Source organism: Urocampus carinirostris, chromosome 15, assembly GCF_059441175.1.
Source record: "Urocampus carinirostris isolate Australia breed hairy pipefish chromosome 15, RoL_Ucar_1.0, whole genome shotgun sequence".
NCBI lineage: Eukaryota > Metazoa > Chordata > Actinopteri > Syngnathiformes > Syngnathidae > Urocampus > Urocampus carinirostris.
In genome coordinates, this window is record NC_142363.1 from 31,762,305 (window position 1) to 31,783,469 (window position 21,165).

The window sequence follows — 21,165 nt, forward strand, 5'->3', positions numbered from 1 at the left end:
TCTCATCTCATCAGCCGTACCGATTATCCTCATTAGGGTCGCGGGGGAGGCTGGAGCCCATCCCAGCCATCTCCGGGCAGTGGGCAGGGGACACCCTGAACTAGTTGCCAGCCAATCGCAGGGCACACAGGGACAGACAACTCATTCGCTCATTCACACCTAGGGACAATTTGGACCGGCCAATTCACCTGAAATGCATGTTTTTGGAACGTGGGAGGAAACTGGAGTGCCCGGAGGAAATCCACGCAAGCACGGGGAGAACATACAAACTCCGCACAGGAAGTCTGGAGCTGGATTTGAACCCACGACAGGTTCCCATGACATGAACTGTGCCGCACAAGCGCCGCCGTGCTGCTAGTACACAATCTGTTCTTTTAAATTCTAGTTTGGGATTAACATTTTTAGTCCTCTTATATTATTTTTCTATTTTAAATAGCCCTTTTTAATGTTTTATCTATATTGCATGGTATTTGTGTGTTTTTTTTGTAACAAAACATTTATGATTTTAGACTTTATAAAATAGATTCTGTTTTAAGGAATTGGCAAATTCTGGCTTTCTTTTATATAGGTCTCCCAAACATGGAGTTTCTTATCGTATTGACTTTAATCGAAAATAAATGTTGATGCAGTGGCCCAAAGTGCGACATTTTATAACACTAATAAACCGATGCATGTTAAAATAGTTACATAAAATGTATACATATGAAAAACAGTTTTCAAATTTAATTGACAAACACACTTTTGCTGCCGATAGCCCTGGGTGGTCTTGTGGAAGTCTCCCAGGGACCTCATGGGGAGGATCTTCACCACAATGGCCCTCGGCAACTGCGGTAACGAGACGGAAAGAAGCAACAAGCCCCAGCTTGACGGCAACCTGCTCGTTGCAAGCCGAGACAGTTGCAGAGTGATATTACAAACCGAAGAAGCCCAAGTTTGATGTCAAACAAGAACACAAGGATGTGAGAAATATCCTATATCATGAAAAATGCAAGATCATATTTTATTTCTTCACTCTTACATTTTACAAAATGTTGCTGTTGAGGTCATTGCACTATTTTCTGATTTAGTCACAACCAGTTTCCAAACACTATCTCGTAAATATTGCCTCACACCCCTTTTTATTTGTTTTTTCGTCAATTAAGTTTTTATTACATGTTTATCCTCGTTGTAAACAATGTTTACTGCATTGTTGTCAATGACAAAGACAATTTTAATGATAATATATATAACAAATATAGCTTTTCCTGCCATATTTTGCATTTTATTTTGCATAAAAATACTTGTATTCATTTTATCTGTGTAAATGAATTATTGGTGTACTGTGTCTCAACGTTATTATTTTTGTTATTTTCTAAAATAGTCAAATAATTCAACAATACAAAGCATCACAGGATCGTAAAGAAAACATTTATTGTATGCTTTCTAAATTTACATTTACCTGAGTACAATTACCCTTGCTATATTTAACAGGTTGAATTAGTTTTTTCTCTTTTCTGTGTTTTTTTATATATTTTTAATGATCTATTGAACAAAATGCATATATTCACTTAAGTACAAATATCCCACGCCATTGTTGCGTTCGTATAATTAACACATTTTGCACATAAATAAACAAACATGCCAGGGTGGGAAAGGAAAAGTGGCATCAAAATACTAAAATGTTTACAAATATTATTAGTATGAATTGCTTTCTGGTTTGGGGGAAGCTTTATAGATATATGTACTTTTTAAAATAATTTACGTTTGTGGTAATACAGTATTTTTTTTTTTTTTTAAATCACCTCGTCGCATGGTGATGACGTCACCCCACCTGTCCACGTGAGGTGGGCGTCACCCTCCTAGCCAGGTGCGAAGCTGTCAATCACTGTTTGGAGTGGACGTCGTGTGTTTTTCGAAACAAATGGCCGCGGCGACGATCAGCGGAATAACGATGCAAAATGTGACCCGGCGGCGAAAATGCCGAAAAACAAGAGACGTTTTGATGTCCGCTTCTCACCGGTAAGTCAGTTTTGTCCCCGACTTGCATTTAGTTAGAGAAGCGTCCATGCTAGCTAGCCTAGCTGAAATGTGTTAAGTTTAGCTACTTAGTTGATTTTGTGATGCCTTCGCGGGTTGTCGGAAATTTGAGTATTTTAGTATAATACCAATTATATATTATTCAAGCCACAAAGATGCGTTAAAATACCACTCAAATTCATATGCGAGAATGGTACAGTATGGTATGTTTTTGCCACCAGGCTCGCATCAAAAAGATCATGCAGAAAAACTCGGAAGTGGGAAGGATTGCCATGGCGGTGCCAGTGATCATCTGTATCCTTTCATTAAAATTGATTCAAAATGTTGCTGGAATCACGGTGTACCAACATGGTGTATAAACTGCCTTTGAATTGTGGAATTCCCATTCAGTAAACCCCCGAGATATGGCGACCCCGGCTTGAGATGGTTTCAGTTTACAGTGTGGAATAGGAGGCATTTTCTTTACTATAAGTATTTTTGTGTGCTTCAAATCACAAAATACATCTCTAAAATGCCTTTTTGCAATTGGTCATTATCATATGAAGTCTTTATCTACTATTGATCTGCATCAGGGCAGCATGCAGATGCTGATATGCTATTTGCTGAACTACCTCCCACAATGACTTTCTGTTTTGTCAATCAGTTAAAATCTCATGTGCTCAGTAAAGACTTTGCGAGGTGGCATATAATACTGTATTTTTGTACTGCGTTTATTTGCTGTGTGTCACAAGGCTTGCATTGATGCTAAAGGGAGAAGCAAAAACATGTTAACCATGGAAACGGTTGTGATTATCAAGGAATACAAATAAGGCACATGACGCGCTCCTCTTTCAAAGTGGCATGGTTGTAACCCAACAAAAATCAAGATTGCAAGGAATTCGACTAAGGCAGGGGTGTCAAACAGGCAGCCCGCGGGCCAGATCAGGCCCACTAAGGGATTGAATCCGGCATGCGAGACAACGCTGAGAGAAGCGCAAGAGAAAAACGAGCTGCAGGTTGAAATATGTCCACTTGGTGTTGCCAAAGCCAGGTGGCTCTCACAAAAACGCTGTAGTTGTATTTCTATCTCTCTATATATCTCTCTCTATATCTCTATTTCTCTCTCTCTTTATCCCTCTCTCTCTCTCTATCCCTCTCCCTTTGTTCTTCTTTGTTTCTTTCTCTCTATGTATCTTTTTACCTTATTTGGCTCTCTTACTTTTTTACCTTTCTCTCTTTCTCTTTTGCTTTCCCCTTCTATTTTCTCTCCTCTTTCTTTCTATTTCTCTTATGTTTTGTCTCTCAAGTTCTCTCTTCTCTCTCTTTTTCTACCTTCCTTTCTCTCTCTCTCTCTTTATTTGTTCCATCCCCACTTTCTCTTTAATCTACTAGTCCGGCCCCTGAGAGAATGTTTGTTCTATCGTGTGCCCCTCCGAGTTAAAATGAGTTTGACACCCCTGATCTAAGGGCATGTTGATGACGTTTTAAAATTAGTATAATTTGTAATCCGTCGCCTCCTTCGTCTGCATCCACCCGTTACTCCACTTGATCAGCTCAAGTCACGTCACTCCAAAGGTAAATACAATTTCATTTTTCCTACACCTCTAATGTTATTCAATCCTATGTATGTATTTTACATATGAATAATACTTACTCTATAGTACCTTTATTGTTTTTATTTGGTTTACTGGGGGTTTGGAACACATTATCAAGCCGTATGTTTCTTACCCCCGCTATACAGCAATTTCACTTTGCGATCCCCAAACTAGAATGGATTAATGTCTTATCCTGAGGGATTAGAATGAGAAAGTCATGTGATGGCTCAATTCAGTGAGTGGTATCAAACATGTTCAATAAATACTTAAATAACGTTTTTTTCCTCTCCATTGTAAGTACACAACATATTTTTAAGTATGAATGGAGTTTATTTTGAATTTAAAAGATCTATTTTAATAGATCTGGCTAGCAAACACCCCTTGAATCCATGTTCTTCAATCCCTCCACTTCCTGTTCCTCGTTGAAATAACCTGAACCCGATATCAGCTCGAGCGGTCGAGATGTTCCTCAAGTCCCTGCTCTCCAAAAGCGCTTCGGTCACAGAGGCCAAACCCGGCACCGTCCTGTCCGCCGTGCACGTGTGAGTACCGTTAGTCCACCGCGACGACCGGGAGCAAGTACTGAACGTCGAACGTCTTTTCAGGAAGCAGTGCATCGAATCGGAGAAGCTCTTCCACTTCCTGAAGGACGTGGCGGCGGGGTTTACGTTCCCTGGCGGACAGGATAAAGGAGCTCCGATTTTGTGGCCCTCATACAGGTGAGGAGTTTCACCCACGTTGGGTTCGTACGGGTGCATGAAATCCTTAAAAAAAGTGCTGGGATTTTAGATGAAAGGGCTTGTAAATGCTTGAAATTGTTGCCACGCTTCTTAGGTTAGGTGTTCAGAGATAAGGGTTTTAGATTTATTTTATGGTTCCCAAAGCGGATTGGCTAGTTAGATACTAAAGTTTAGGCTCCTTATTACTATTAAAATGGATTTAGGGTAGCGCGTGTGCGGCACAGGTCTGAGGTCATGTGTGGAGTTTGTATGTTCTCCCTGTGCTTGCGTGGGTTTCCTCCCACATTCCCCAAAACATGCATGCCAGGTTCATTGGCCGGTCTGAATTGTCCCTAGGTGTGAATGAGCGAGGGAATTGTCTGTCCCTGTGTGTCCCTGGGACTGGCCGGCAACCAGTTGAGGGTGTCCCCTGCCCACTGCCCGAAGATAGCTGGGATGGGCTCCAGCACCCCCGCGACCCTACTGAGGATAAGCGGTGGAGATGATGGATGGATGGATTTAGGGTCTGAAATAGGGTTAAGGATAGTGTCATAGCTAGCGTTAGGTGGAGGTTTAGGGTTAGGAACTAGAGTTTGAGCTCCATATTAGGGTTGTAAACTACAAGTAGGGTTCTAAATTACGCTATGGTTTGTAACAGGGTTAGGGCCAGGGTTACAGTTAGGGTTTTAAATCCATTTTAAGGTTCCGAAAAAAGGTTGGGGGCTAGAGTTAGGGTTTAGGCTCTCGGAGCTGGATTTCTTCTTGTAACGGTACTGGAAAAAAATGGAAAATTGGCTTGCTAAGTACTTAAAAAGGGCAAATAAATCAAACCATACTTGATCGATTGACTTGGAGGTCGAGTGGTCGTTTTGGGACCAAAGAGGTTGCTGCTTTGATTTCTGCCTCTTGCAGCTTGAATGTCAAAGTGTCCTTGGGCAAGACACTGAACCCCTCATGCCTTCGACAGGCCTTACATGGCTGTCACTGCCATTGGTGTGTGTGTGAATGGATAAAGTGTAGAGTGAATTGTAAAGCGCTTTGGAGGCAGTCCATTTACCATTGAATGTTTGCAGGACAAAGCGACCGGAAGCAGAAGAGGTCCCGCTGCAGCAGCGTCTGGACTCGCTCGGCAACGACTCCAGCTCAAGTGTAAATATTTAATAATTGTCCTGAAGCAGTGTTTCTCAACTGGTGAGTCGGGACCCATATGTTGGTCACGGACCCGATATGCTAAGAAGAAGAAAAAAGGGTCAGTTATACTCCTTAACAGTAGATGGCGATAATGCCCAGATCGATCTCTTGTCAAGTCATGTTTATTTGTGACACCCTAAATTACAAGAAGTCTCAGAGGGCTGTACGGACTATACATTTCTATCTGTTCGGTCGATCGGCAGGTTTGACAGGTAACACATCTCATTTTATTATGATTTTGTTGGTTTGATTTCCTTTTTCTGCCCATTATAATGGGAAAGAAGAAAGAAAGTTAGTAATAAGGGGAAGGAAAGGAGGAAAACGATGGAGTCAAAGGATGATAATATTGCCAAATACAAAAATGGTGTACGAGTGTCTGCCATTGAAGCACCGCTGGAAGGAACAGTCATTTTTTTAACTAAACAATTTAATCATTATCTTATATTATTCTTGATTTGGGTCGCTTTTTGTTAAGGTGGAATGGTGGGTCCTGAAGTCAGACCAGTTGAGAACCAAGGTCCTAAAATGCTCCTTTTGAGTTTAATTTTAGGCTGTTCCAAAATGGTGAACCTCATTCTAAATGCCTCAAACTCGGAAACGATTCGATGGATCTCGATTGAACGACAAACAGTTTGTGTTAAAACGAATACGTTTTATGGTTCACATTTATTAAGTACAAATATTGTAGGTTTTATGACAATTTTTTTTATAAATGTTCATTATGAGCGCCACCAGTCACTTTTTACTAATACCTAATTAGGCTTGCTAAGGGATTGAATCCGGCCCGCGAAACAAGGTTTAGGAGAAGTGCAAGAAGAAAGCGAGCTGCAGGTTGAAATATGTCCACTTGTTGTTGGCAAAGCCAGGTCTCTCTCAAAGACGATGTAGTTGTATTTCTCTTTCTTTGAGTCTCTTGCTCTGTCTTTTTACCTACTTTTGCTCTCCCCTTCTTCTTATGTTGAAGTTTTTTGAGTTTTTCCTTGCCCTCATGTTGGTTCCAGATCAGGGGATGGTGTAATAATAGTCTGAAAAAGTCTGTGTAATAACCTGTGAAGCCCTTTGAGACTCTTTGTGATTAAGGGCTATACAAATAAAAATGACTTGACTTCTTTCTCTCCTTTTTCATTTCTCTTTGGATTTTTTTCTTTCTTTCTCCCTTTCCTTGTCCCACACTCTCTCCCTCTCATTTCTTTCTCTTTTTTCATTCTCCTCAACCTACATTTCCGGCTCCTGAGAGAATGTTTCTTCTGTCGTGTGGCCACAGAGTTAAAATGAGTTTGACCACTGACATAGGGCAGCACGGCGGCGCAGTGGTTAGTTCTGAGGTCGTGGGAACCTCCTGCCTGGGTTCAAATCCAGCTACCGGCCTTACTGTGCACAGTTTGTATGTTCTCACCGTGCTTGCGTGGGTTTCCTCCGGGCACTCCGGTTTCCTCCCACATTCCAAAGACATGCATTTCAGGTGAATTGGCCGGTCCAAATTGTCACTAGGTGTGACTGAGCGAGTGAGTTGTCCGTCCCCGTGTGCCCTGCGATTGGCTGGCAACCAGTTCAGGGTGTCCCCTGCCCACTGCCCGGAGATGGCTGGGATGGGCTCCAGCCCCCCCGCGACCCTAATAAGGATAAACGGTACAGCTAGTGAGATGAGACCACTGACATGCTGGGTTCAGGCATCGAGGAATGTCAAAGTACAACAGCGCCATCGTGAGGCTGCAGTGTGCACTACAGCATAGTCTTACATTGGATTCTCTACTTTCCTTTTTTTGCAGGAGTCGGAGCTCTTCATCTGCTTGTGAGCGCGCAGCTTCCTTTTACCTCCATTTGCACAAGAAATCGAAAGTCAATCACATATTTTGGCAAATAATTGAGGTCTTAAGAAATAAGCAACCTTATGAGTTCCTTTTTTGGTGGAGGTTTGTAAATTTGTGGGTTTAAAATTAACAGTATCAATTCGCGATTTTTTTTGTATTTTCTGTTGTGGATGGACATGAGGTTTGTGTTTTTTGGAGCGTTTAATTTTTTAAGCATTTCTAAATGAACGTTTTTAAACCCTCAAACCTTTATGTGTGCTTGAAACAAAATGTGAATATCGGGGAGTGCTCAAATGGCAATAAAAAAGGCTAAAACTCTTTGGGTTTTCTTAGCTTTGGGTTACATATTACTGTGTAATAGCTCATTTATATAGTACAAATATATATTTAACTGTATTATGTTATAGTATACATTAGCATATGAGGAACAATTTTCATAAAACGTAAGCACCAGTAGGTGAACAATGCAATGTTCACCCCCAGGATATGGCAACTCCGCCTTACAACAGTGTGGAATGCTTTTTGGACCCTCTTTACAGCAGTTTCGCTACATCCAACATATGTCCAAAAATTTATAAAATTCAGACTGTGCGGTGTTGGTGTGATTGTAATCATGTCTCACAAGTTCCTGTCTGCTATTGGTCGACATATCAAATGCTGGTCTGCTATTGGTTTGCGCCATGAAGATGCAGAGATGCTGTTGGCTGAAGTACCTCCCACAATGCCTTTTACTTTCATTTCAGAATCTCACATGCTTTTTGAAAGACTTGGTGTGTGAGTGATAAAATATTGTATTTTTTGTACTGTATTTGTGTTAACCATGGAAACAAAGCTTGATTGTCAATAAAATAAGGTATACAAATCGCTGCCCTTACAAAATTGTCCATAACGAACTGAAGTATGGGAAATTATTAATAGGGAGGCAATCAAAGAAAAGAAATCCTCTAAGAGCGGAGCAATCATTAAATAGTTCCATATATAAACTGCTGTCACTGTCTCCTCCCTCCTCTGCATCCACCAGTTACTCTATTCAACCAGCTTAAATTACGTCTCACCAAAGGCAAAGAAAATTCAATTTTTCCTCACCATCTTAAGTTTCAAAGTTAAAATTAAGACGCTAAATTTACTCTCCTCCACCTTAATTTTTTTTTTTTACAAACTTAAGACTACATGTTGTAAAACAACATATCAATAATGTGAACAAAAATGTATGATGGGTGTCAGACGTATGGCCCACAGGCCGCAAGAGAAAAGTAGTCAAAAAACGAGCTGCTCTTTTGAATATGTCCACTTGATGTCGCCAAAGCCGAGTGCCCCTCCCAAAACAACTACAGGTGTATTTCTTCTGCTCACTTTCACTCCTTTGTCCCTTTCTCTTATTTCTGTCTTTATCTCCGCCACTCACTCACTCACCATGTTTCTCATTCAAATGTGTTTGGCTTTATCTCCCTTTTTTCTTTATTCTTGTCTTTAATTCAAAAGGTTTCTTTCATTCCTTTCTATTTTCCGCTCACCTTCATTTTCTTAATGTTCTTTCGCTTTCTCCCCCTCCCCTTTATGTCCCTTTTCCTTTCAAATGCTTTTCCCACTCACCTTTATAATTTCTTTATTGCATTCTTTTATTCTGTCTTCCTTTATCTGTCTTTCTCCTTTCTCCCCCCCCACTTTCTCTTCCTACCCCTATTTCTCTTTAATATACTAGTCTGGCCCCAGCGAGAGTGCTTTTTCTACAATGTGGCCCCTGAAGCTCATACAAATCGCACAGTCCTCGTATAAGCGAGAAAAAATATCCATGATAAACTGTATTAACCATCAAATTGATCCATTTCCAATCAAATTTTGTTTAATTGATCCCACAAAAGTTCTCAATCGGGCTGCGGTTAAAATCGAATAAAAAAAAAGCGGACAAAGTGCACGCAGTGATTGGTTTATTCCAGAAGCTCGGCATCACGTCGTCGGCACGTAAAGGTATAAATAGATCGACCCCGCGGCGGGCCAAGCTCATGTGCGAATGTTTCCGTTTTTGCTACGCCGCTTTCCCTCGCGATGCCTTCGTGACAACTGGGACGCTCGACAACTGGCTGCGCTGGCGGCTATGAGGAGGATCGTCATGCACTGGCGCGACGCTAGCAGAAGAAACATTTCCGTAGCTGCTTCGTTATTAAAATAAACGCAAAGTTCATTTCATTTTTCTTCCTTGAAGCGGAGACCAATTTGCTCAAGTGGTTCTTATGAACAACAAATACTCAAGTAGGACGAAAAAAAACCCCAAACGATCCTCGCCGTGAATGTGATTCGATGGAATCGGAATAGCAAAATCAAGAAGGGCAAAAAAAAAAAAAGACATCAATAGAGTCGGGCTCCGTAGCCGAAAGTCTGTTTGATGGCTTCGAAGTAAAACCTGCGCCAACCGTCCTTGGTGCGATCCTGGTCGTCGTCGGGGACGCCGCGAAACTCCGCCCGCAGTTCCGTCTCGCTGCTGCGGTCCGCGAATTTCAGCGTCACCGTTGCGTAGTGTTCTGGAACAGACGGCCATAAAATCCCGCGCCGGGGCAGAGCGTTCAGATCACAAAGTATCTTGACATTTCAAGTACCGAAAGATGGACAGAGTGTTCTTATAAGCTTGAACTTTGGACCGGAGCTGCTTTTTTTTTTTGGGTTACGAGACAATTCGATTTCTCAAGAGCTGCAACAGATGGGTTAGGAACATTACGAAAGCGAGCGAAGTGGATAACCACATATGGGCAAGTACGCCAAAAGAACATCATGAAACAAATTCCCAAGTTCGTACCGTGGCCAAATTCAATCACTTTCAAGGACAATTTTTCAATTTTCTCGAGTACCTACAAAGGAGGATATTTTTTGTGCACTCTAATGACTAAAATGAAGTTGCTATCTGGTCTTAATGTCAATCGGCTGCTATAAACTGAGAGGAATTCTGCCAATCTGCTTCAACAATGCACACGCACCATGGCTACATTACATATGTTTACGAACGGGGAAGGGGCTCTAGGGGTGTTCGGTAAAAATAGAGTTAAACAAGGAAGACAAAAAAAGTGCTGCATGTCTAAAAAAAGCAAAAAATATTAAGCAGAGCAATCTTTCAACCGACTGCAGATCTTTTGCTTTTTATTCTAGTTATTATAATTTATATTTTTTGCAAATTTTTCAGAAGAACTTTGTCTAAATTAGTTCCGATTGAATTTTAAGTATTTTTATTTCCATTTTAGCGTTTATTTCTATTTAATTTAATTGTTTTGTAGATCTGTCATTTACATGTGCATTAATCAAGACCTATGATTTTTAGATCTTAAGTAAATTGTGAAATAATTTGTGTGTAAATTATGTTAAAAAAATCTCTGCCCTTATCGTTGTTGGGTAACAATAACTGAATGTAATATGTACCTTACATTTTCAGTCGTGGAAAATTTGGACCCGGGAAAAGCTATCTTCATTTTTGTATGGCCCATAATTGATACATAATCCTTGCACCAATACACATTTCATAGTGCCCTGTTAAGGTGGAGCATACATCCGTATTCTTGACTTCAACCCGTAGGGGGCGATGACATTTCAAAGGACAACGCAATAGAAAATAATCCCCGGGCAGAAGAAAAGCAATGGCAGAGTGAAGCCACCAGAAAGAAGTGTGCCTGATTTTCAAGCACTATGGTTTTATTTTTCTTCATTTAATGCGTGGTCGGTCTATCGAGTCGGACTGACGAGAATCATTGCAACAATTTCAAACATTTACTAGCACTTCACCCAAAATTCAAGCAATTTTCAAACCTTGAAAACACAATGAAATGATCTGCATTTATATAGCGCTTTTTAAGTCAATGACTTCCCAAAGCGCTTTACAATGTGCTCCACATTTCCCAATAGCGGCCTTGCAGCCATGCAAGGCGCTAACTTGCTTATTGGGGGTGTTAAGGGTTCAGTGTCTTACCCAAGGACACTTCGACATGTAACACGGACGAGCAGGGATTCGAACTGGGATCCCTTGATCCCAAGACGAGCGAACAAAATTCAAGCATTTTCACAGATGTCAAGCATCTGTACGAACTCTGTAATTTCCGACATTTAAGAAAAGCTTCTCAGCGCAGAACAATGACGGCAAACGCTTTCCCAGGTCAAAGTCGAAGCTAGTTTTTAGCATATGAAGCCAAAGACGCTAGTTTTAAGCAGACAACGATAACCTTCGACATACAAGATGACAACACTAGCCTTTTTACGCAGAAAATGACAACCCAGGTTTTCATCTTAAACCCCCCAAAAGTTTCTAGTGCAGAAGAAGACTGAGTAAATTTTCCTTTGAGGAAAAAAATAATAATGCTAGTTTATAACAGAGAAAAATTCTTTCAGTGTACAATAACGCTAGTTTTCAGCATGCTGAAAGCAAAATGGTTTATCTGTGAATCTATACCTATATTTTTCATAAAGTACAAGTTAAAGAGCCATCCTACGGGGGAAACAAATCCAACAGTGTCCAGAAAATACGCTAACCCAAGGGTCAGGAACCTTTTTGACCCAAACAGCCATAATAGCAAAATGATATTTGTTTTTGAGAGAGAGCGCAATACCTTACATTTTAAGACAAATTTCACCAAAACTGCGAAACCCAGACAAAATCATATTTTTTCAGCAAATTTGATTTCACTGTGTGAGGTTACATCATTTGATACAATTTATGAAATAAGAATAAGGCCAGAGCCTGTGTCCCGTATCAACATATATACCACTTTAAACCACTCCCTCCCGCAATCACTTAAGTTCGTTGAGGCTCTTTTTGACCTTAATTTTATTCATATATAATGATTTCAAAACAAGGTTCAAGCAGAGTTCTTTTGTGAAAAATGTCACAAAATACTGCAAGTGGGCATACTGACATGTGCAGAAGTGCACTGTCTGCATAGCTCCGCCCACCGCTCCCACTTACCCAATCAAATTGCTCTGTGTGCTTGGCTGGCATTTCTGGCTGTTTGCAGTTTTTCTGTGGGTTTTATCAGAAAGTGTCTTAACAGTGAGCCTAAATTGTCTAATGGGCTTCCACATGAAGGATTCCTTAACGATTTAGAGCCAGAACGGGGTCCGTTGGTGTGACACCTTGACTAAACTGTAGTAGGAAGTATGCTCTGTACATACTGGACCTAATCTTTTCTTGTGTTAGTGCTACGCCAGCTATGCATGCACTAGAATCGATTCAGTGTTCTAAAAAAAATCCAAAACGCTGTAGAGATTTGCATGAGTCTAACTTTATCTCAGTCATATGTACTCAAAAAAAAAAAAAAACATAGGTTCCTGGCCCCTGCATTAACCCATCAATTATCAGCTTTTAATTTCCAAGATAACTTCTTAGTGAACACAGTAGTTTCTGTATTTGATTCAATACATACCACATGGCCAGTTGTTGTACCTCCACTTCATGACAATTTTCTCATCCCATACCTACAACACAAAGTAGAGAATTTTAGTCCCTTCAATCATACTTTCGACATGCAAACTCTAGATAATTTTTCTGGAGATGACATCTCACCAATTCCATGAATTCCCCCAAAACATTTCCACCCAGCAGACTAAACCGTCCTCCCTTTTCACCCTCCATCGTGGCTGGAGCATGCGTGAATGCCTGAGTCATCTGAAATGAAAACAAATTCACTTTTTTTACACCTATTAACATGACAATTGCTCACAAAAGGAATCCTCTGTGCTCATCTCTCACGTGAAATGTAAAATGTACCGCTTGGCCTGATTTTGATACACATCAATTATTTGGTCGTGTAATAATTTCTACCCTGAGTCGAATCCCCATTTACTCATCAGGGAAAACACGTTCTAAGAGGGGAAAACCAATAAACATTTAACAAAGAACAAAAATCTTTTTAACACGTTTATCAGTTATGAGTGTGTAACCAGGGTTAAAAAAGTGAGGTTTCCATGATCACCTAATGTGACAAATCACCAGTCCCCTGCACTCTCCAAGTTGCCTCCTTAGTTGTGTGGGAGAGCATGGAGCGAAAGATGCATTTGAGTCTTGAGTAAGTCCACCACTTAAAGCTTTATGTTTGTAATAACATCATAATTAATAGAGTATTAACCAAATATTTGCTACAAGTGCTCATTTTTACAAATAAAATGCAACAACACATATCTCATTATCTTCTTAAAGGTTTATGAAGTACAGAATCTGAAAAAAGATTACAGCAATCCCTTGCTATAATGGGGTTTACCTATCACGATTTTGCTACTTCATGGATTTGTATCGTGCATTGTGTTCTGCATTCGAATTGGCTCACCTGTCTCCTAGCTTATTATTTGAAAATACAGTATTTTTTTGTTAAAAAAAAAGAAAAAAAGAAGAAAAAAAACGTTATACAGTACTTTATTTGTGAAAGAATTGCTTGAGTCTGTAGAAATGCGTTATTTTTTTTTAGTTTTAATAAATATTAGAGTATTTACCGATACAATAGTTGTAAAAAAGGTTTCTACTTTACAGACTTTGTCCCTGGAATGTACCCCCGCGCCAAATGAGGGAATACTGTAATAGCCTTATCATTGAAGATAATGTTAAAAAGTAAGGGACACCATTGCTTTGAATACAAGTATGATCACGGGACAACTCAATAGAAATTGGTTACAATATCTAAAATAAATGACCGAACCCGCCTTTTTTTCCACTGTATTTTGTTTTGATTGATTATATTCTGTGTACAGCAACCTTGTGTGTCCTGAAAGGTGCTATGAAATAAAATGTATCATTATGAAGAAACACATGACTCTAAAGCGAACGCGTCTCTTACCTCCTGATTAACAAAGACCCTATAAAGGTCCGCCGGGGAGGTCAGGAACGTTTCCGTCAGGCTGAATTTGCACGTCGGGATCTTCACGCCAGTGTTGGCCGGCGGAGGCCCCGTGCTGCTCGAAGAAGAAATCTGTCTCCGCCCGACCAAAACCAAAATGTACACAATCAGTGCGTGCGGTCCTGCGAATCGAACGCTCGTGGATTTGGAGAGTGACCCACCTGAGTTTTATTGGTCTTGGATTTGGATTGAGAAGAGGACTGCAGCGGGGCCATGCCGTTGGCCGTCGGCAGAATCATCCCCTGCGTGAACTCTGAACACGCAGAAGAAATGAGTCACATATTAATAAACTGAAGCCCCCTGGGATACAACGTCCCCGCCTTAAGACATTTTTACTCTATGGTGTGCAATAGGATGTTTTATCGACCGCTTTTTTTAGCACCATACAAAATCGGCAACAAATTATTTTGCATGCAACTTAGAAAACCTAAATAGTGTGGCGTTTTTGTCTATGTAAGTCACTTTTCTAAGACGCCTGTCTGCTATGGGTTTGTGTCACAGCCATTGGCTGAATTACCTCCCACAATGCTTTTCCCTCTTTTCATTTAGAGAATTTTGTGTGCTCTGTAAAGACGACAATATTGTACTTTATGTACCGTATTTATCGGTTATGGGTCCAAGGCTAGCTGTGATGCTGAAGGGAGAAGTAAAAACATGATACCCATGGAAACGAAGCTTGCGATTGGTGAGAAATACTAAGGCAGCATGCATATGGCTATCCTCACTAAGATGCATGGTCATAACCAATTGAAAATCGGGACTTTTATTAAGAATAGGGAAGCGATTATATCAATTTTTTTTTTTAAGTTGTTCAAGCTAGTCACCATGGCGATTGATGAGAACCACAACTGACGCTTAGCGACTGGAAAGATGATGAAGCAGGCTCAAGTTTGCTGACGTTTTATAGAAATTTTATGTATTATTTAAATATTGAGAAAAAATCCTCGAGAGTTGAAGTTTTAAAACCAGTTTAATTTTGAATCCACAGTAGTCTCCATTCCTTAGCATCCACCCACAACTCCATTCGACCAATTCAAAACACATCACACGAAACGGAAATCAGTTTTCATTTTCCCTTTCCGTGTATTTGTAATTATATTATTGGATTTAAAGCATAAATATTACACATCAGTAGCACTATATATATATATATATATATATATATATATATATATACTATAAAAGCACGAATATATTCAAGAATAACTGCCAGTCAACTTCAAAAGATAAAGGTGCTTTGACGTATTTGGCCATCGGCCCTTCATGTGAACCTGTTTTCAGGAAGCCCACGTAGGTTCCCAAGACCTCACGGATCTTCTCAGCCCCATTGGATTTCATCAGGTGGAGCAGGGGGGTGTCCGGTTCGTCTTTGTCTAGCGTCACGCTGATCTACAAAAAAAAAAAGAAAAAAAAGAAAAAAGAGCAACATACATAAGCAATCCCCAAGACATGCAAGAAAAGTTCAACCTTGACTGCTTACATCTAGATCCTCCATATCGTTCTCATCGGACAGATTAGGAATCTCCACGGATCCTTGGTATTTTACTCCTGATTTGGACATTCCTGTAAAATGAAGAATCAGTCTCAACAGTCACTTCTTTTCCAAGATCACAGTGTTTAGGATTCATTTCTCAACCCTCCAAAACTGACCCGTCCATGTTGCTTTCAGGTCCCACTCGTAAAAGAATATGAGCTTCCCTTTGCGGTTGTTGATGGACGCCTCGCCCTCCACCTTGCTCAACTCGGTCACCTCACAGCTCCCTTCGCTGTTCTCCACCCGTAGACCCACGAGGAGACTTTTTAACTTGTCCGACGACCAGCTTGTGGCGTCGCGTTCGGTCCTGTTGACAAACAATAGTCACCAATTACCACAGCTGATGTTCTTGGTTACATTCACCAGCGCAGGGAATTTTGAAACGTCCGACAATGTTACGGGACTAATAAAAAGCAGCTGCATATTTATTATCAGGAAAAAAAAGTTGTTTCAGAAAGTCACCATGGCAACTGATGGGAGTCCAGTTGCCATGGTAAACTGGAAAGGACGCTTGACGCTTAGTGACTGGCCGTGACAGCTTTAGAAGATGAGTGAGCCTTACTTGAAATTGGATGGAATGATATCAGATTACAAAAAATCCCGCCAATAAATTTAAGAAGATGTACTCGTCTTGGTCTACCCTAAGTCCTGTTAGATTTTTTTTTGCGAAAAAAATTACAGGGCATTGAATTTCACTCCGTTTTTTTTTGCAATCGCTGATATGATTAAAATAAAATGACATAGTGATTCTAATGGTAGGGAAACATCTAGATCAGTAGTGGCCATCCTGGTACCTCGAGCGCCCTATGTCCTGCATGTTTTTGGAGTTTCTCTGCTCTGGTCCAAGTGATCTCAATCTCCTGGATCATGATCAAGCTCCCACTTAGCTTGATAACAAACTGAGAATTTGTATCAGCTGAGTTGGAGAAGAGAAACCACCAAAACATGCAGCACATAGGGCTCTCAAGGACTTGGTCGACCACCCTTGATCTAGATGATACAAAACCTGATAATTATTTGGAAATGTAATCTTGATGTGAATTACTTTTTAGATTTATTTTGACTTTAAATATATTAAATGTAAGTAATATGTGATAGGAATGAGTGGAGAGGTGTTCTAAAAGGATAGTGTGATGTTTGGACGCGTTCTAAGGGATGGGCAGGGCACCAGTATGATGCGGCAGGGGCAAACCAGCGAAAGCTGTCGGGCCCTGCTGTTAAACAGAAGAATGCGTTGTGTCACCCATGGTCGCTTTCTTGTGTCCCGTTTCATCTGGAGGGACCAAAGCTTGACAAACTTAGGTGCCTAACTTGTCTGGGTCTTTGGGCCATTTGGGTTGGCCATGGCCCAAAATTTTTTTGTGTTTTTTGCTATTTTTTTCCCTTTTTATTTTCTTTGTTATTCTATGTGTTTGTCTTGCTGTCGGCCACCCCTCTTGAGGGATATGACCAAGGTAAATAGATAGAAGTAATATATAAAGAAATTCGTGGGGTTTCCTTTTTTGTATTTAAATAATTTGGGAGGATCAGAGTTTTAGTTTTGCAACTCATTTTTATAAAAAAAGAAAAATCAAACCATTCACTATGGATAGGAGGTAATGCAGGTGACCATATTTAGTAAACAACTAAATTTAATGTCTTCGCTTGTCAAAGGAGGAAAGAACATGGTCAAACCTAAGCACCCGATGTTCCCGGTGACAAGTAATATTTCAGCGAAATCACGGTACACATCGTCTCTCACTTTGCCTTGGGATGAAAAATATCAACAAGGGCAGTGAGCCTGTACTTACTACCCGATTTGGCTACATTTTGACACAATCAAGGTCCAATGAGCGATAAGCATCAATTTAGTGCTAAAATGCCTATTTGTTTAAAAAATTGGGGATTGGTGTGACAAATCTATGATCTATTTAGAATACTTTGTTTGAAGTCTGTAAATTATTCTGAACTTAGTCCATGAACTAGGGGCATGACAACAGTTGGATGTCTGATTCCGATCCAATTGTTCATCATGTCCAGGACATTCAGGGAATGAGCTTGAAATCCATAAAGGGGGTTACACCTTGCATGTAAAATATTGTTAGAGATTAATGGTTATCTTATCACCTAGACAAGAACAAGAAGAGGACACTATTAAGTACATAAATACCATGTAAATTATAACTATAGCCTTATCCCCCTTGTCTTATAACATTATCTTCTCTGTGCCTTTATCTTCTTGCTCATACCTCACTATGAATGTGTAAAACTGGAGTGTCATGCCCAATTTCGTTGTCACAATATGTTAGCCCATTTGTAACAATGACAATAAAGGTATATTCGATTCTATTCTATTCTAATAGAACCTTGCACCTATTTGTTCTTAAATGAGCTCGTCTGCATGATTGGTTGATTTACCATATGATCAATATCTACAGATTGAGCGGTTGTAATAACATACATAGCATTTTGGGGTGAAATTAAGAGACTAAAACGAGAATAAATGCTGCGGTTTCGTGTCCCCGGAATGGGGTCGTGGGTGCCGTTAGCATTAGCCGGCGAACTCGCTCCTTAGCGTCCTTTTCTTCCCGCCTCACCAGTGCCAGTTGTTGACATTCGTTGCGTCCGCTCGCTCCTCTACGATCCAGCGAGGGTCTCCTTCGCCCCACTTGGCCATCTTGGATGCGCGTGGACAAAAATAAATAAAAAGGGAGAGCGAGGAGTCGTGAAGTGTGCTCCGCCGTCGCCGGTATGGACGCTCACACGCGCTGCTTCTAGAAGTCTCTGCCGGCCCCGCGAGAGTGTCGTCTCGCCGAGGCCAGAATTTGCTGGAAACGGAAGTTGTCGCAATGGCGACGCCTCTTTGCTCGTCTACGGTTGCTTAGACCGGATATCCGGTGGATTGGCAAACCTCGCGAGATCAATCACCCGTTTCCAACATGGACTCCAGCGTCCTCACGTGGCAAAGTTAAAGAGCAGACTGTAATCGGAGCATGTTATAACCTCTGTTCATCCAGATTTTAGTTTCAGAGAGTGTCATGGAGGTTATTTTTTTTCAATTTCACTTAAAATGATTTACACTGTCCATCTGGGCTAGGCAGCTGACGGCCCGCGGGCCACATGCAGCCTGTCAGGCTTTTTCATCTGGCCAGCCTAATAAAAATGGTCACTACAGTAATCCCTCGGTTATCGCAGTTAATGGGGACCAAAACCACCCGCGAAAAGTGAAAATCTGCGAAGTAGTGACGCCCCTTTAAAATGCTTAAAAAAAAATGTATATATATATTTTTGATTTTTATTATTTTGTTAATATTATTATTTTTTAGACCCGCGAAGCTCTGAACCCGCGAACGTGGATCCGCGAAGTAGCGACGCCCCTTCAAAAATTCTAAAAAAAATTAAAAAAATATATTTCACTTTATTATTACTTTTTTTTTTTAGACACGCGAAGCTCTGAACCCGCGAACGTGGAACCGCGAAGTAGCGAGGTCCGACTGGATATGATGATACATATATAATTGTAAATAAACTACTACTTGTAAAAATGTTTTGGTGCTAACTTTGTCTAAAATACAAAGAAATACCACAAAACGTACAAGACTAGATTTCAAATTTAGTGCCTAAAAATGGATCTAATATATCATTTTGCTTATTTCGAAAGGTAAAACAAATGTTTAGAAAATACTACAAATAATTAGATAGATAGATACTTTATTCATCCCTGTAGGGAAATTCACACATCCAGCAGTATCCTTGTGTTGAAAAATAAAATAATAAAATACAAAAATACCCAATACGACGTTTTGCTATAGAGTATTTAAATAGTGCTACAGAAAATACACCCTGTAATAAAAAATAGGGTACAATGCAAATGTGGAGATGGGGTTTAATTTTACTCCCCCGGGTGGAGTTAAAGAGTCTCGAGGCATGCGGAATAAATGATCTCAGTCTGTCCGTGGAACCAGACTGTACAGTAAGACTAGAACAAAAGAATACAACATAAATATTCTGACAGAAATATTATAAAAATACAACTACAGCAATATAAAAAATAAGAATAAAGAAATACTGCTAAAATACGATAAATATACTATAGATTTATTGCAAAACTTTTAAGATGGAAATAATTGAAAATACTACTACATGAATATTATGATAGAAATACAGTGGAACCTCGGTTTTCGAACGCCTTTCAGTTCGAACAAATCGGTTCTCGACCCAAAATTTTGAGAAATTCTTGCTTCGAACGCCAGTACGCGATGCTGAGCGGCGTACGGGTGTAGATCATGTAGATTGCCCCCCACCCCTCGTGAAGAACTGTTATGACGTGCGCGCGCACTTCTTTTCGCTTTCGCTTTTAATATCGGTGAACGGAGTGTTTTAGCCCCTAATTATGCCTCCGAAGAAGGTCGGTGCAAGCAGCAAAGTTGCTACAGGTGAAAAAGGAAGAGTAGTGCGTACAACTATTGCATTTAAGAAAGAAATAATAGCAAAATGAAGAAGGTGTGCGAGTTTCCCTTCTTTCGAGGGAATAGAGCATCGCTTCTGCAGACCACCACAAAGGTAAGAAATCCTATTCATAATTTTTTTCTTTATCCTTTAACCGCTCACCACTTTTTGTGGAGACCCGGGTGCTAAATGACGTGTTAACGACCTGATTTTTTTATTTTTACACGTTCATGTTAGCGTAATCTTTCGTACGGAAGATTGCGCTAACGCGAACGTACGATTAGCCTGGGCTAGCTTCATGTTTACGTTCGTGGTAAACATTCAGGGTGTTGGAACGGATTAAAACGATTTTACATTACTTTTAATGGGAAAAACGATTTTCGGTGATCGAACAATCCGGTTTTCGAACAGGGATCTGGATTGGATTATGGTCGAGAACCCAGGTTCCACTGTACTACAAAAATGACAGAATTTCTACAAAAATACTACCAATATACTACAAAAATTCTCCTACGGAAATACTACAAAAATATTTAAAAACAATAACATAAAAAAACTAAATATTATATTAAGTGATTAAAACAGGAACTTAATATATTGCTTTAATTGTGAGTATCCCAAAACACGCAGCACGGCAGCGCAGTGGTTAGCGCTTGTGCGGCACAGTTCATGTCATGGGAACCTGTCGTGGGTTCAAATCCAGCTCCAGACTTCCTGTGCGGAGTTTGTATGTTCTCCCCGTGCTTGCGTGGGTTTCCTCCGGGCACTCCGGTTTCCTCCCACGTTCCAAAGACATGCATTTCAGGTGAATTGGCCGGTCCAAATTGTCCCTAGGTGTGAATGAGCGAATGAGTTGTCTGTCCCTGTGTGCCCTGCGATTGGCTGGCAACCAGTTCAGGGTGTCCCCTGCCCACTGCCCGGGAGGGAGGAAGAGCCGGAGCTTATCTTAGTCCCTGTCGTGATTACTGATGTGACTCAGTTGTGCCCGCTCATTTGGCGCCAACCGCCGCGGGTTCTGATTGGCTCCCTGTC

General features: G+C 40.6%; 2 protein-coding genes across 2 annotated transcripts; one reads left to right on the forward strand and one right to left on the reverse strand.

Annotated features, from left to right (window-relative positions):
- Positions 1–585: 585 nt before the first annotated feature.
- On the forward strand, positions 586–8,239 carry LOC148352171 (dr1-associated corepressor). Its single transcript, XM_088354224.1, has 6 exons — positions 586–1,998; positions 2,238–2,310; positions 4,039–4,132; positions 4,196–4,309; positions 5,383–5,458; positions 7,270–8,239. The coding sequence occupies exons 1-6, from the start codon at positions 1,957–1,959 to the stop codon at positions 7,294–7,296; spliced, it is 426 nt and encodes a 141-aa protein (XP_088210350.1). The 5' UTR covers positions 586–1,956; the 3' UTR covers positions 7,297–8,239.
- A 983-nt stretch (positions 8,240–9,222) lies between these two features.
- Positions 9,223–18,568, reverse strand: ahsa1b (activator of HSP90 ATPase activity 1b). Its single transcript, XM_088354223.1, has 9 exons — positions 18,282–18,568; positions 15,822–16,012; positions 15,652–15,734; positions 15,443–15,560; positions 14,333–14,424; positions 14,112–14,243; positions 12,848–12,949; positions 12,708–12,759; positions 9,223–9,830 (listed from the first exon to the last, which is right to left on the reverse strand). Exons 1-9 carry the CDS (start codon positions 18,359–18,361, stop codon positions 9,658–9,660), a joined length of 1,023 nt encoding a protein of 340 aa, XP_088210349.1. The 5' UTR covers positions 18,362–18,568; the 3' UTR covers positions 9,223–9,657.
- Between the last annotated feature and the right edge of the window lie 2,597 nt (positions 18,569–21,165).

What these genes read in the sequence shown, in the direction of transcription:
- LOC148352171 (XM_088354224.1), top strand. Translation starts at nt 1,957, where the DNA reads ATGCCGAAAAACAAGAGACGTTTTGATGTCCGCTTCTCACCG. An exon ending in TTGATGTCCGCTTCTCACCG is followed by an intron (nt 1,999 to 2,237) that starts GTAAGTCAGTTT and finishes TTTTGCCACCAG; the next exon opens with GCTCGCATCAAAAAGATCAT. An exon ending in GGCGGTGCCAGTGATCATCT is followed by an intron (nt 2,311 to 4,038) that starts GTATCCTTTCAT and finishes ACCCGATATCAG; the next exon opens with CTCGAGCGGTCGAGATGTTC.
- ahsa1b (XM_088354223.1), bottom strand. Translation starts at nt 18,361, where the DNA reads ATGGCCAAGTGGGGCGAAGGAGACCCTCGCTGGATCGTAGAGGAGCGA. An exon ending in CGTGGGCTTCCTGAAAACAG is followed by an intron (nt 14,425 to 15,442) that starts GTTCACATGAAG and finishes CTGCGTGTTCAG; the next exon opens with AGTTCACGCAGGGGATGATT. An exon ending in CCAAGACCAATAAAACTCAG is followed by an intron (nt 14,244 to 14,332) that starts GTGGGTCACTCT and finishes GGGCGGAGACAG; the next exon opens with ATTTCTTCTTCGAGCAGCAC.